Source organism: Geospiza fortis, unplaced genomic scaffold (assembly GCF_000277835.1).
Source record: "Geospiza fortis unplaced genomic scaffold, GeoFor_1.0 scaffold2556, whole genome shotgun sequence".
In the NCBI taxonomy this organism is placed as follows: Eukaryota; Metazoa; Chordata; class Aves; order Passeriformes; family Thraupidae; genus Geospiza; species Geospiza fortis.
The window spans coordinates 19,967-30,811 of record NW_005054786.1 but is presented as its reverse complement, the minus strand read 5'-3'; the positions used below and the strand labels follow the sequence as shown (position 1 = coordinate 30,811).

The following is a 10,845-nucleotide window of genomic DNA, read 5'->3' as shown; positions in this document are numbered from 1 at the left end:
CCCGGCCGAACCGGCGGATCCGCAGCTCCAGCCTCCGGGCACTGCCTGGAAAACCGGCCGGGATCAGCAATTCCCCGGCCTGGATCCCTACAAAGCACAGCTTCTTCGTAGGGAGGGAAAGGGGAGTTTTGTAAGGTGTTTCATTCGGGTTTTGTCTCTTGCTTCCTGAGTTTGGGGGTTTTGCCCTAATTCAGGTGGTGGAATATGTGGGTGCATCCTCTGGGGTTTGGTTTCTGGGGTTTGGCAATGGGAGGAAGGGTGATGTGGATGGAATGTTCCTCAGAAATTATCAAAACAGTCAAAACAATCCCTTGTTCTGGCGAGCAAGTGATCAAAACAATTTCTCCCTGGAGAAATTCTCAAGGGGAATGGGAGAAATGGGAGAATTTCTTGAGAGGCATTAGCCCCATCAGTGCTGGGGTTCAGAAAAGTGAAACCTCACTTTTTACTGCTTCATTTTATTCCCAATTTTTATCTCTAATTCCTCTCCCATCGACTTCATTGTTGGAGGGTCGGAAAGACTCAAATCCACAATTGATGTGTAGACACAAGTGATGCTTTGGATTGATAATGGGATGATTTAAAATCCCTAAAGACCTCTCAAAACAGGTAATTTCAGACACATGAAATTTTCTCTTTCTTGGGGAGAGAGAGAGAATTTCCCTCTGCTCTTGGGGAGGAGTGTCCCTCAGGTGAAGCCCAGAACTGCCGGAGATGCCCACAGAACCCCCAGCAGAGTCATGAGACAAAACCACCCTGAATCCCACAACCAAGAGCCATTTCCTGGCTGGCAGTTTTGGGGTTTTGGGGCTAAACTGGCATTTTTTTGGGATTTTTGGGGCTGCTCGGGGTTACCTGGTTTGCTGCTGACAACTGTCTGCACCTTCCGGGCCAAATTGCTGAACTCCCAGAGGAAGTTGAACACCCGGTGGCACTCGAGCTCATCCCAGCCCGCGGTCAGGATCTGGAGGGGAGGGAAAATGGGCTCAAAATGAGGAGGTTGAGCAGAAATTCCGTTCCCAATGCCAGCGGTCCCAGCAGATAAACACGATTTTACCTGCAGTCTCTCAGGAGAGCGAGGGAAGGGTCATACCTGAGTGGAGGTGCTTAAGGACTTGGACTAAAATTGGCCAGAAAATAAAATTTCTAACATGATTTGAAGCATTAGAAAGCTGGGATTTATCAGCCTGATGCCTCCCAGAAATCAAAAACTGCTGAGAGTGTCCCAAAATCTGATTTGTGGCTGTGATGTGGAAGGGATTTGCTACAAAATGTCCCAGTATTAATAATCACCTGCTCTTCTAAGACAGGGTTTTAATTTTTATTTTTGGTTTACATTCATTTTAAGCCACCACAAACAGGAAGCATTCTGGCCTTTGTTGTGTGGAGCCATTTCCCTGGAAATTAAAGCATTTCTGCTCTTGACCTGTGAATTTGGGGCTGTGTGATAAAATTCTCCCTTTCTCCCCTGTCTTCTTAGGTAATAAATTGCTAATTAAAAAAAACCCAGACTGGCTGGGAGTGAAATCCAGGCCAAGAAATCCTCAGCAGTCAAATCAGCAACTTCCAGCACCAGAAAGAAAACCCAGAGAACTGTGTGAATAAACACCCCAAACCACTCCAAAAAAAAACCAGTTTATACTTTAAAAAATCTTTCAAAGCACAGGTTAATTTAGAAAAATGACTGAATTTTCTTTTTTTATTAATTTTACTTGCCTTGTGTGCATGGGGATACTGTACCTGTAAGAAAACCCCATAGCACTGCAGCCCCAGGCAGTGCAGGGGACTGGCACAACCATTCAGCTTGAAACAGGAGACCTGCAAGTGCAAACAGCAGTGGTTTATCCTAATTAGCCAATTTTTAATTGCTGTGATTGGAAATTCTCCGTGCTCCTCGTGTTCCTCAACTCAGAGAGGTGCAGAAAGATTCCTTCTTTTTGTGAGTTATGGGAATGTTGTGGAAATGAGTCGTTGGAATGGGTTATGGCAGATACTTTAGGGTTTGGAGTCAAAACTGGGGTGTACAAAAGGGTTTGGGGAGGAAAACTCCAATTTTTGGGAAGGAAAATCCAAATTTTCAGGGAGGAAACCCCCATTTTTCAGAGAGCAAAACCCAATTTTCAGGGAGGAAAAAACCCAATTTTCAGGGAGCCAAACTCCCATTTTCAGGGAGGAAAAAAATCAAGAGCCAGATGTGGTTAAGGGATAAGGGGTTTTCACCTCAGGAAATATCCTATAAGGATTTTTTTAAGGATCAAGGACTTCACCAAGGTGGAATGCCCCACATTACACACACACCATAGATGGAGTATAAACTTTATAGATTTTATAAATTAGTAGATCTAACAAGGATGCCCCAATGGGAGGTCTGGGTGAATGGGGTGATATTCCCCCCTGGATGGGCCAAATAATTCATGGATATCTCATGGATAATCCATGGAATTCCCCCCTGGATGGACCAAAAAATCCAAGGATATCTCATGGATAATCCATGGAATTCCCCCCTGGATGGGCCAAATCTCCAATTTGCAGGATGTGTTCTAGACAGGGCCTTGGTTTCCCAAGAAAATTTAGGATTTTCCAGCCTTTAGGATGTTTGATCTCCTGGCCTAACCTAATACCAGGGCTGAGTTATCAGATTAAGGGATTAGAAGCATGCATGCTAAGAATACTTAGAGTTCTAGAAAGAATATAAATTAAAAAAATATTAAAACAATATTATCATTAATATAAATATTAATATTAAAAATAATAAAATAACATGTTTAAACGAATTTTTAATTTTTAAATAATAATATTTAATTTAAAAAGTAATAAAATCAATATTAATATCATTTAATAATAAGAGTTTTATGAAAGGTATATTAAAAAATAGGCAAACAATTTTTATTTTGCCCTCAGACTTACCCCTGAGAGCACTTTGTGCACATACTTGAGCCTGTCCCTGGTGGGCAGCAGCAGGGTGCACCTCTTGAGCAGCAGCCCTGGGGCAAAAGGGGGCAACACACACAGCTCTGGGGGCGCTCAGACACTGCTGGAGCATCCCCAGGAAAAAAATAAATGTAGGCACAGAGAAAAAGCTGCTGTGAGGAGAGATGTGGGACTCCAGTGGCTCTTCAAAATCTGTTTATTGTGTATGAGATGTTAAAGCAGTTACAGGTTGTGACTGCAGTTATAGGCAAGTTTTCAGGGAGGAAAAACCCCAATTTTCAGGGAGGAAAAGTCCCAATTTTCATGGAAGAAAAAAACAATTTTCATGGAGGAAAAGCCTAATTTTCAGGGAGGAAAACACCCATTTTCAGGGAGAAAAAAAAAAAACACTTTTCAGGGAGGAAAAACCCCAATTTTCAGGGAGGAAGAAGCCAAATTTTCAGGGAGGAAAAGGCCCAATTTTCATGGAGAAAAAAACCCCAATTTTCAGGGAGGAAAAACCCCATTTTCAGGGAGAAAAAAAAAAACACTTTTCAGGGAGGAAAAACCCCAATTTTCAGGGAGGAAGAAGCCAAATTTTCAGGGAGGGAGAAGCCAAATTTTCAGGGAGGAAAAAGCCCAATTTCAAAGAAGAAAACCCCCAATTTTCAGGGAGGAAAAAGCCCCACTTTTCAAGGAGGAAGAACCTTTATATATAAATATATATTAATAAATAACAATAAAGAAATAAATATAGTTATATATATATATATATAACTTGCCTATACATAACTATAGGCTAGTTATAGACATAACTAGCTGCAGTTATAGGCAAGCTTAAAATTCCTTAATGTAAAACACAGCAGAGGGGGAAATTTATTCCCATGTTTGGGATGTCAGAGTCTGGAGCTCATTATCCTGAGGAACAGCTGGTTGTTGAGCAGAATTTCTTCTCCACTCCTGACAGAAACTGGGTTAACAGCTTGCACTCAAAGCCTTTCACCAGAATAAAAAATATATATACTGCTTGTTAATTAATCAAGGGGCATCCTCTGAAAACTTGGAGTTTCCCAGGGGAAAGAAACAAAAAAAAAAATTTAAAAAAAGAAATTTTTCTCCACATAAAAAAAAAATCTTAAAAACCCTTCTTTTTTTTTTTTTTTCCCAAGGTCAGAAAGTGGATTTGCTGTGGTTCTGAGGTGACTCTTCCCTGGCTCAGAGCGTGTCAGCATTCCTGTAGACAGCCATCATTTATTCATCAGCCTCAAATCTGCCCCAAAGCTCAGCCAAGTCCATTTTTTATTGACTAGGTCAGGCTTTGGAGAGCACTCCCTGAGGAGCAGCTAACTCAGAGGTTTTGGGACACCCAGAAGAGGCAGAAAACACAGGATTTTTTTTCCATAAATCAGAAATTTTGGGATGCCCAGAACAGGCAGGAAACACAGGATTTTTTTCCCCATAAATCAGAAATTTTGGGATGCCCAGAGAAGGGGGGACACACAGGCTTTTTTCCATAAATCAGAAATTTTGGGATGCCCAGAAGGGGCAGAACAAACAGGGTTTTTCCCCATAAATCAGAAATTTTGGGACACCCAGAAGAGGCAGGAAACACAGGATTTTTTTCCCCATAAATCATAAATTTTGGGACGCCCAGAAGGGGCAGAACAAGCAGGGTTTTTTCCCATAACTCAGAAATTCTGGAAGAATTCCAGGCAATTCCTCAGCGCTGGAAGGGATTCTTTTGCTCCTCTATTTTTTTAGCCACACCCTCAACATCCCCCTGTTAATAGACACGGCAGGAGAAATATTTGGAGTGAGTTTTGCTCTCACCTAGAGCTCTGTAGTGCTCCAGGATGGAGGCTCCCTCTCTCCTGGCAGGGAGCTCCTGGTGGAAGTCCTGCAGCAGCAGCCGGCGGCTCCCTGATGAGGTGGAGATGTAATTAATGAGGCGGCCGCTGATGGTTTTGGACACCATGCTCAGCATGCTGATGTCCTTCACTGCAAAAGCAAAGCCCAGGACACTCCTAAATCCCCTCTGCAAGGGAAAAAATGCTGATCACCAGTCAATGACTCCTTCTGGCTTAAAAAAACCAGTCAATGACTCCTTCTGCCTTCAAAAGAACAAGGCCAAGAAATAAGATTTATAAATAAAATAGGAATTAATTAATGTTGATCTGCTTTGCCAGCGAACTGGAGTAATTAGAAACTGACAGATCTAAGGAATAATTTTCACATTTGATAGGCAGAAAGCAACTTCAAATAGATTTTCAAATATATATTGGTCAAACATCATTGCGGTTTTGGTCAGTTGTTTTTTCCATACTTAAAAAGCTGAACCTTCAGAGTTGAAGTCACATAACATTACTTTAACTACTTGAAAGTGACAATATTTTAAAAAATAAATAAATTTTTTAAAAATATATGTGGTAATTTTCAGATATTGATGTTTCTGATCAGGTCCTCACCTGAGAGATAATCCAGCACCATTTGGAAGATCTCCAAGGGGAGTGTTTGGAAATCCCCCAGCGCCGACAGAGCCGGGGAATCCCTGCCCGGGGTGTGCCCGGAGCGGCGGCGGCTCTGCCTCTGCTTCTGCCTGGGGACCGAGGTGCCGCTGCTCCCCGCGCTCGAGGTCATTGTCCCCGTGCTCCCATACACCTAACCTGGAGAAAAACAACAAAAAAATATATTAAAATCTGAATTTCTGAGGAGGAAAAATCTCCCAGAATGAGAAAATTACTCCCTTGGAGTGTGTATCTGTGTGTGACATAAACTGCTTGGATTCAGTGAAAGCAATTTGCTAAATAACTTTTAGTACATAAAGAATAAAATGTGTCCTAACTAATTTATTGTATAATATAATATAATATAATATAATATAATATAATATAATATAATATAATATAATATAATATAATATAATATAATATAATATAATATAATATAATATAATATAATATAATATAATATAATATAATATAATATAATATAATATAATATAATATAATATAATATAACATAACATAACATAACATAACATAACATAACATAACATAATATAATATATACCATAATAAATAAGCCATTTTATATTATGAAAAATATTGAATATGTAATAATTATTCGTAATAATTTATAATAATAATTTTGTGTGTTTGAAATGTAAATAATGTCTGGGGAAATTGAGGGTTCAGCTGATTTTGGTGGAGGAAGAGACAAAAGCACTGAGGACACAGAAAGTGAAGGAAACAGCTCTGGAAGGGAATTTTTGGGGAATTCCATGTGAGGTTACAAGCTACAGTAATTAACAACATCGCTTTAATTTGTCACACTAATTATTCAACAGGACACCAAAATTCCAGGGCTGTTATTGAAAGGATCATCACTGTTCCTTTAGGGTGATAATTACTGATTGTGCAGAACCAAAGCAAAGATTAAAACCACCAAAGTGATGCTTCAAACCCTTCCTTTCCTGCAGCACCGAGTTGGTGCAAGGCTAAATTTAATATAATGTATAAAAATACATAATGTAAAAATAATTATACACATTATATAAAAATAAATGATGCAGCATTGCCCCGTGAAAATGTCAGTGCCTCAGGCTTTTCCAAAACCACAAGGAGCTGAAAATGAGCTCTGAAAAGATCAATAAATCAGATTATTTGCTTCACCTTGTGGATTTTTAGTGTCTAGAACAGCCACACTTCACAATGTCAGGCAACACTGGAGATTGCTGTGTCTTAAATTTCTGTTCTAGCAGAAATTTTTCACCCTGGTCCTTGATTCCAGCAGCTGAGGCTCCGCGGGCACTGCCAAGTGCTGGGGGTGATTCCAGGAAAAATTCTCCCTGAGAACAGCCCCCATTGTTCCCGGGATTAAAAATGTACAAAATGCCAGACAACAAACTCCAAACATCCTCCCTGTTTATTATCAAACTGCTCCAGCCAGACTCTCTGATATCCCACGGAGGGGAAACGGCCCTGGCCACAATGGGGGCTTTGTTTGTGCTGAGGAATGGGGGAATTTTGGGAATTTTGGATCTGGGGAGACTGGGAATCGGATATTTAAGGGATTTTTAATGCCATTTGGGACGTTTTTAATTTAGCTGTAGGATATTTCTGGCTTGCTAAAGCAGCAGAAAACTTTCACAGGGCTTGGGAGGAAATGAGACTGCTGCTAAAATGAGAGGGTTTAGGATTTTAGGAAGGAAAATTCATAAAACACCTTGAAAAAAAATAATCCACAAATAAAATTATATAAAAAATACTTATCTTTTAAAAGGAAGGATTTTTACACACAGAATTGTGTGTTCCATATAAATTCCTGCTGTGCCACACAAAAATCAGCTCTGTTTATGACCAGGCACCACTAAACTTGGCTAAATCTGGTGCGGATTTCTGATCCGGGCTTTAGAAATAAAGTTGCAATCCTAAAATACTTTCTTCTCTTTCCACTCTCCTTTCTGCCTGGAGCTGTGGGGATTTGTGGGAACTTTCAGTGATTTTTTTTTTTAAATCTTACCTTGGCTTTCCAGTTGTGGAAGGAAAAAAATACTTTGCCACCAGCGAGGTTTTTGGCAAGGATTTGTCTAATATTTGTCAGTTTCTGTCCAATCTGGTCAAAATTAAATTGATTATCACTGTTTTAATGCAGAGCAGAGCTAGATAAAATTAGTGTGAATAAAAATGAGTGCAAACAGCCAGTTTTAAAGCCTTTCCTGAAAGCTCCCGTTTTCTTCCTCTTTGACTTAATGTGAGTTTTTTTATTTCTTAGGGAGTTGAGCCAGAGCGGGGCAATGGGCTGTGCATCTCCATCTGCTGCTGGGACACCAGTGTTTGGAGAACTGCTTAATCCACACTGGAAATTGAAAGGTAAACGTTAAATATTTAACGAGCTAAACTCATAATATTAGCTAGGAAGGGTCATCTTATTTGTGGCTATAAACTAATTTGTTTACAAGGCAGAAAGCATCAACTTCCACCCATGTTGGCCTTAAGCAGTTGCTAAACTCCTGCTAATGGATGCAATTTAGTCCTGATATTTCTCGGAGCCCTGTGTTAGCATTTGGCAAACATTTATTGCAAAAAAGGTGTTTACTCTGGAGATTGGTTTGGGATGTTTCCCTTTCTCTTCCTCATCACCAGGAGCATAAACCCAGTGGCTTTGAATATTAACCCCATGGGGGTTCTTATTTGTTTTTCCCGAATTTTTCTCGTCTTTTGTGGTATAAAAAGGAAATAAAATAGAGTGGAAGAAAATAGAAGTAAATAAAATAGTCATTTTCAAGTATAAGCTGTAGTGGGGGATGACAAACCTTAGAGCACTGAGTGCACCCATGGAGTTACCTTGTTACCCTTAAACTACACTGAAATTTTTTGTTTAAAAAGAGTGGTTTTATTTATGATAAAGGCTCTGTGTAAGACTGATGGTGCAAATCGGTCCCCAAACCTCCTAAATTGGAGAATAATGTGAGTATAAAGCAGAGCTGAGGGTTCCTGGCCTTTTTGGTGGTGGCCGGGTTGTGATGTGAGGGAGCTGGCTCCCAACAGAGGAGGAAAACACTAAAAATGGTCCCTTTTTCCCTCACTTCAGCCTGGATTTGCTCCTCAAGCTTCAATATTTGATGAAACATGTTATTTTTTGTTATTTTTGGCCCTTTACCTGTGTTTTTGGGTCAGATTTGGATGGGCTACGACCTTTAGGCCAAAGGATGGGCCAGGCTGTGTCCTCCGCCATGACCCCTCTCCCCCAAGCTACCAAACTTCATGGCTAAAGGGCTGAAATGGGGGATCTGCACCCCAAAACCTACAGCAAATGAACAGAGGATGTCTCACAGTTGATGATACTCACACAAAACACTTTATCCGCTGTTTTTTACCTCACGGAAACCCCCTCTCCACAAACACCCCCGGCTGGGCGCCCACAGCGAGCTCTGAGGGAGCAGCAGGGGATGGGGTGTGGGGGTCACCGAACCCCGTGTCCCTGAGGGGGAAAGAAACCCCAAACCGCCATTTTTATAATTATTATTATTATTAAAATGCAACTCTTCAAAGCCTTATTTCAGTCAAATGTTGCTACCTATTGGGGTTAAAAGGGGTTGTGGTCCTAGGAGCAGAGGCGGGTATGTACAGGCAGCACAGCTGTGTTTGGGAGCCTCAGAAATGTTGCCAAATATTAAAAACCAGCACAGCAAGTTTCGCTTTGATAGCTACCAATGCAGCCACAGACACGTTGGAGGGAGGAAATGATCACAGACAACAACAGCACGCCCCTCCAGCGGTGTTTCGTTGGTGTTATTGGCAACTTTTTGCCCTTTTTTAGGTGAATTTATGCGAATTTTGGCTAATAACGATTTTCCCCGCCTTTTTACCCGCGGCCCCTCTCGGCGCGGGGGGCGTGCGGTCACGCCCCCCTTATGAATAATCAATGCAGGAGCTGATGTGATTTGGCGGGAGGGTCCGGCGGAGCGAGGGGACATCGGGGGTCTCAGGGGCGACCCGGTGTCCTCGGGTACGTGGGGTGGGGCAGGGGGGCAGGGCAGGTGTGGGCGTGTCCTGGGGCGGGGAGGTTCAGGTGTGTGGGGTGCCACAGGTGTGGGGTACCTTGGATGTGGGGTAGGGCAGGGGTGGGGTCCCACAGGTGTGGGCTCAGCCAGAATGGGGTTCCACAGGTGTGGGGTTCCACAGGTGTGTTTGGTGTCACTGGGTTTTGGGGTGTCACAGGTGTGATCCCACAGGAGCATCTGCAGGGCTCTGGGTTTCTCTGTAGGTATCTGGAACCCGGCCTGTGGACCTAAAACCCCACACCCTGCACAGCCTGAGCCCAGAGCCATCAAACCCATCCTCAATCCTCATCTCCATCCTTCATCTCTATCCTTTATCTCCATCCTTCATCTTCAGCCTTCATCTCCAACCCTCATCTCCAACCTTTATCTCCATCCTTCATCTCCAACCTTTAAACAACTCTAAATTTTTTTTTTTTTTGGTCAATTTTTTTATCAATTCTGTTTCAGGAGCAGCTGACTCAGAGTAACTGCAGAGTTTTTTTTGTCTCCCAGGACAGCAGCTGGAGCTCCTGGGAGAATTTTCCTTCCTTGCTGCTCCAAAAGCAGCTCCCATACGATGGCAGCAGAGGCCTGCAGCTGCTTTGAAGGAATTTTTGCCCAGTATTTTTATTTTTTTCCCCAGTATTTTTATATTTTTCTCCAGTATTTTTTATTTTCCCCTAGTATTTTTAATTTTCTCTCCAGTATTTTTATATTTTCCCCAGTATTTTTAATTTTCTCTCCAGTATTTTTATTTTTTCCCCCAAAAGTATTTTTATTTTTTTCTCCAAGGTTTGTTTTCCTTCTTTGCTTGTTCGGTTTTTTTTAAATTTTCCTTTTTTTCCCCCCTTGTAATTTCACTAAAAGAACTCTCTTCAGAGAAGCTGAAATAGAAACAAAGCAAAAAATCACCCTCAAATGGCACAGTCTGAGAACAGCTCCTTAAATTAACAAGATGATGACATCACCATGACTGCAACATTTGTGCTGTAAAGTTAAATTAGATAAATGTACAAAAATAATGTGCTTTGGAGCAGAGCAGCACAGGGCGGGCAGAGCCTTAAGTGAGGCTGTTCCTGGGATTTTTCCCTCCTGGGAGGAGGAAATTGGACTGAATATTTCCCTGAAATTGGATTTAAGCTTGGATTGGACTCAATATTTCTTTGGAATTACATCCCACCTCCATAAATCCTGTTGGGTTCATTGCAGCCCTGCATTCCACCCCCAAAAAAACCACCCCAGAAAATTCCAGATTCCTTATTTACAATGATAGAAATTTCTAGAAATTCTGCAATTTCTAGAATTTACCAGAAATTCCATTGGGGGAAAATAATAAAATAAACAGAGATGTTTATTTATTTATTTATTTTTATTATTGTATATTTATTATG

The 10,845-nt window shown here is 41.3% G+C and overlaps 1 protein-coding gene across 1 annotated transcript in view; it reads right to left on the bottom strand.

Annotated features, from left to right (window-relative positions):
- The window catches only part of FBXO47 (F-box protein 47), a 10,059-nt gene extending 4,512 nt beyond the window's left edge, over positions 1-5,547 (bottom strand). The window contains 6 exon segments of the mRNA XM_005431161.2: positions 2-45; positions 856-964; positions 1,741-1,818; positions 2,908-2,984; positions 4,741-4,908; positions 5,376-5,547. Of these exon segments, the coding sequence (XP_005431218.1) occupies positions 2-45; positions 856-964; positions 1,741-1,818; positions 2,908-2,984; positions 4,741-4,908; positions 5,376-5,547 (648 nt within the window).
- Positions 5,548-10,845: the final 5,298 nt, after the last annotated feature.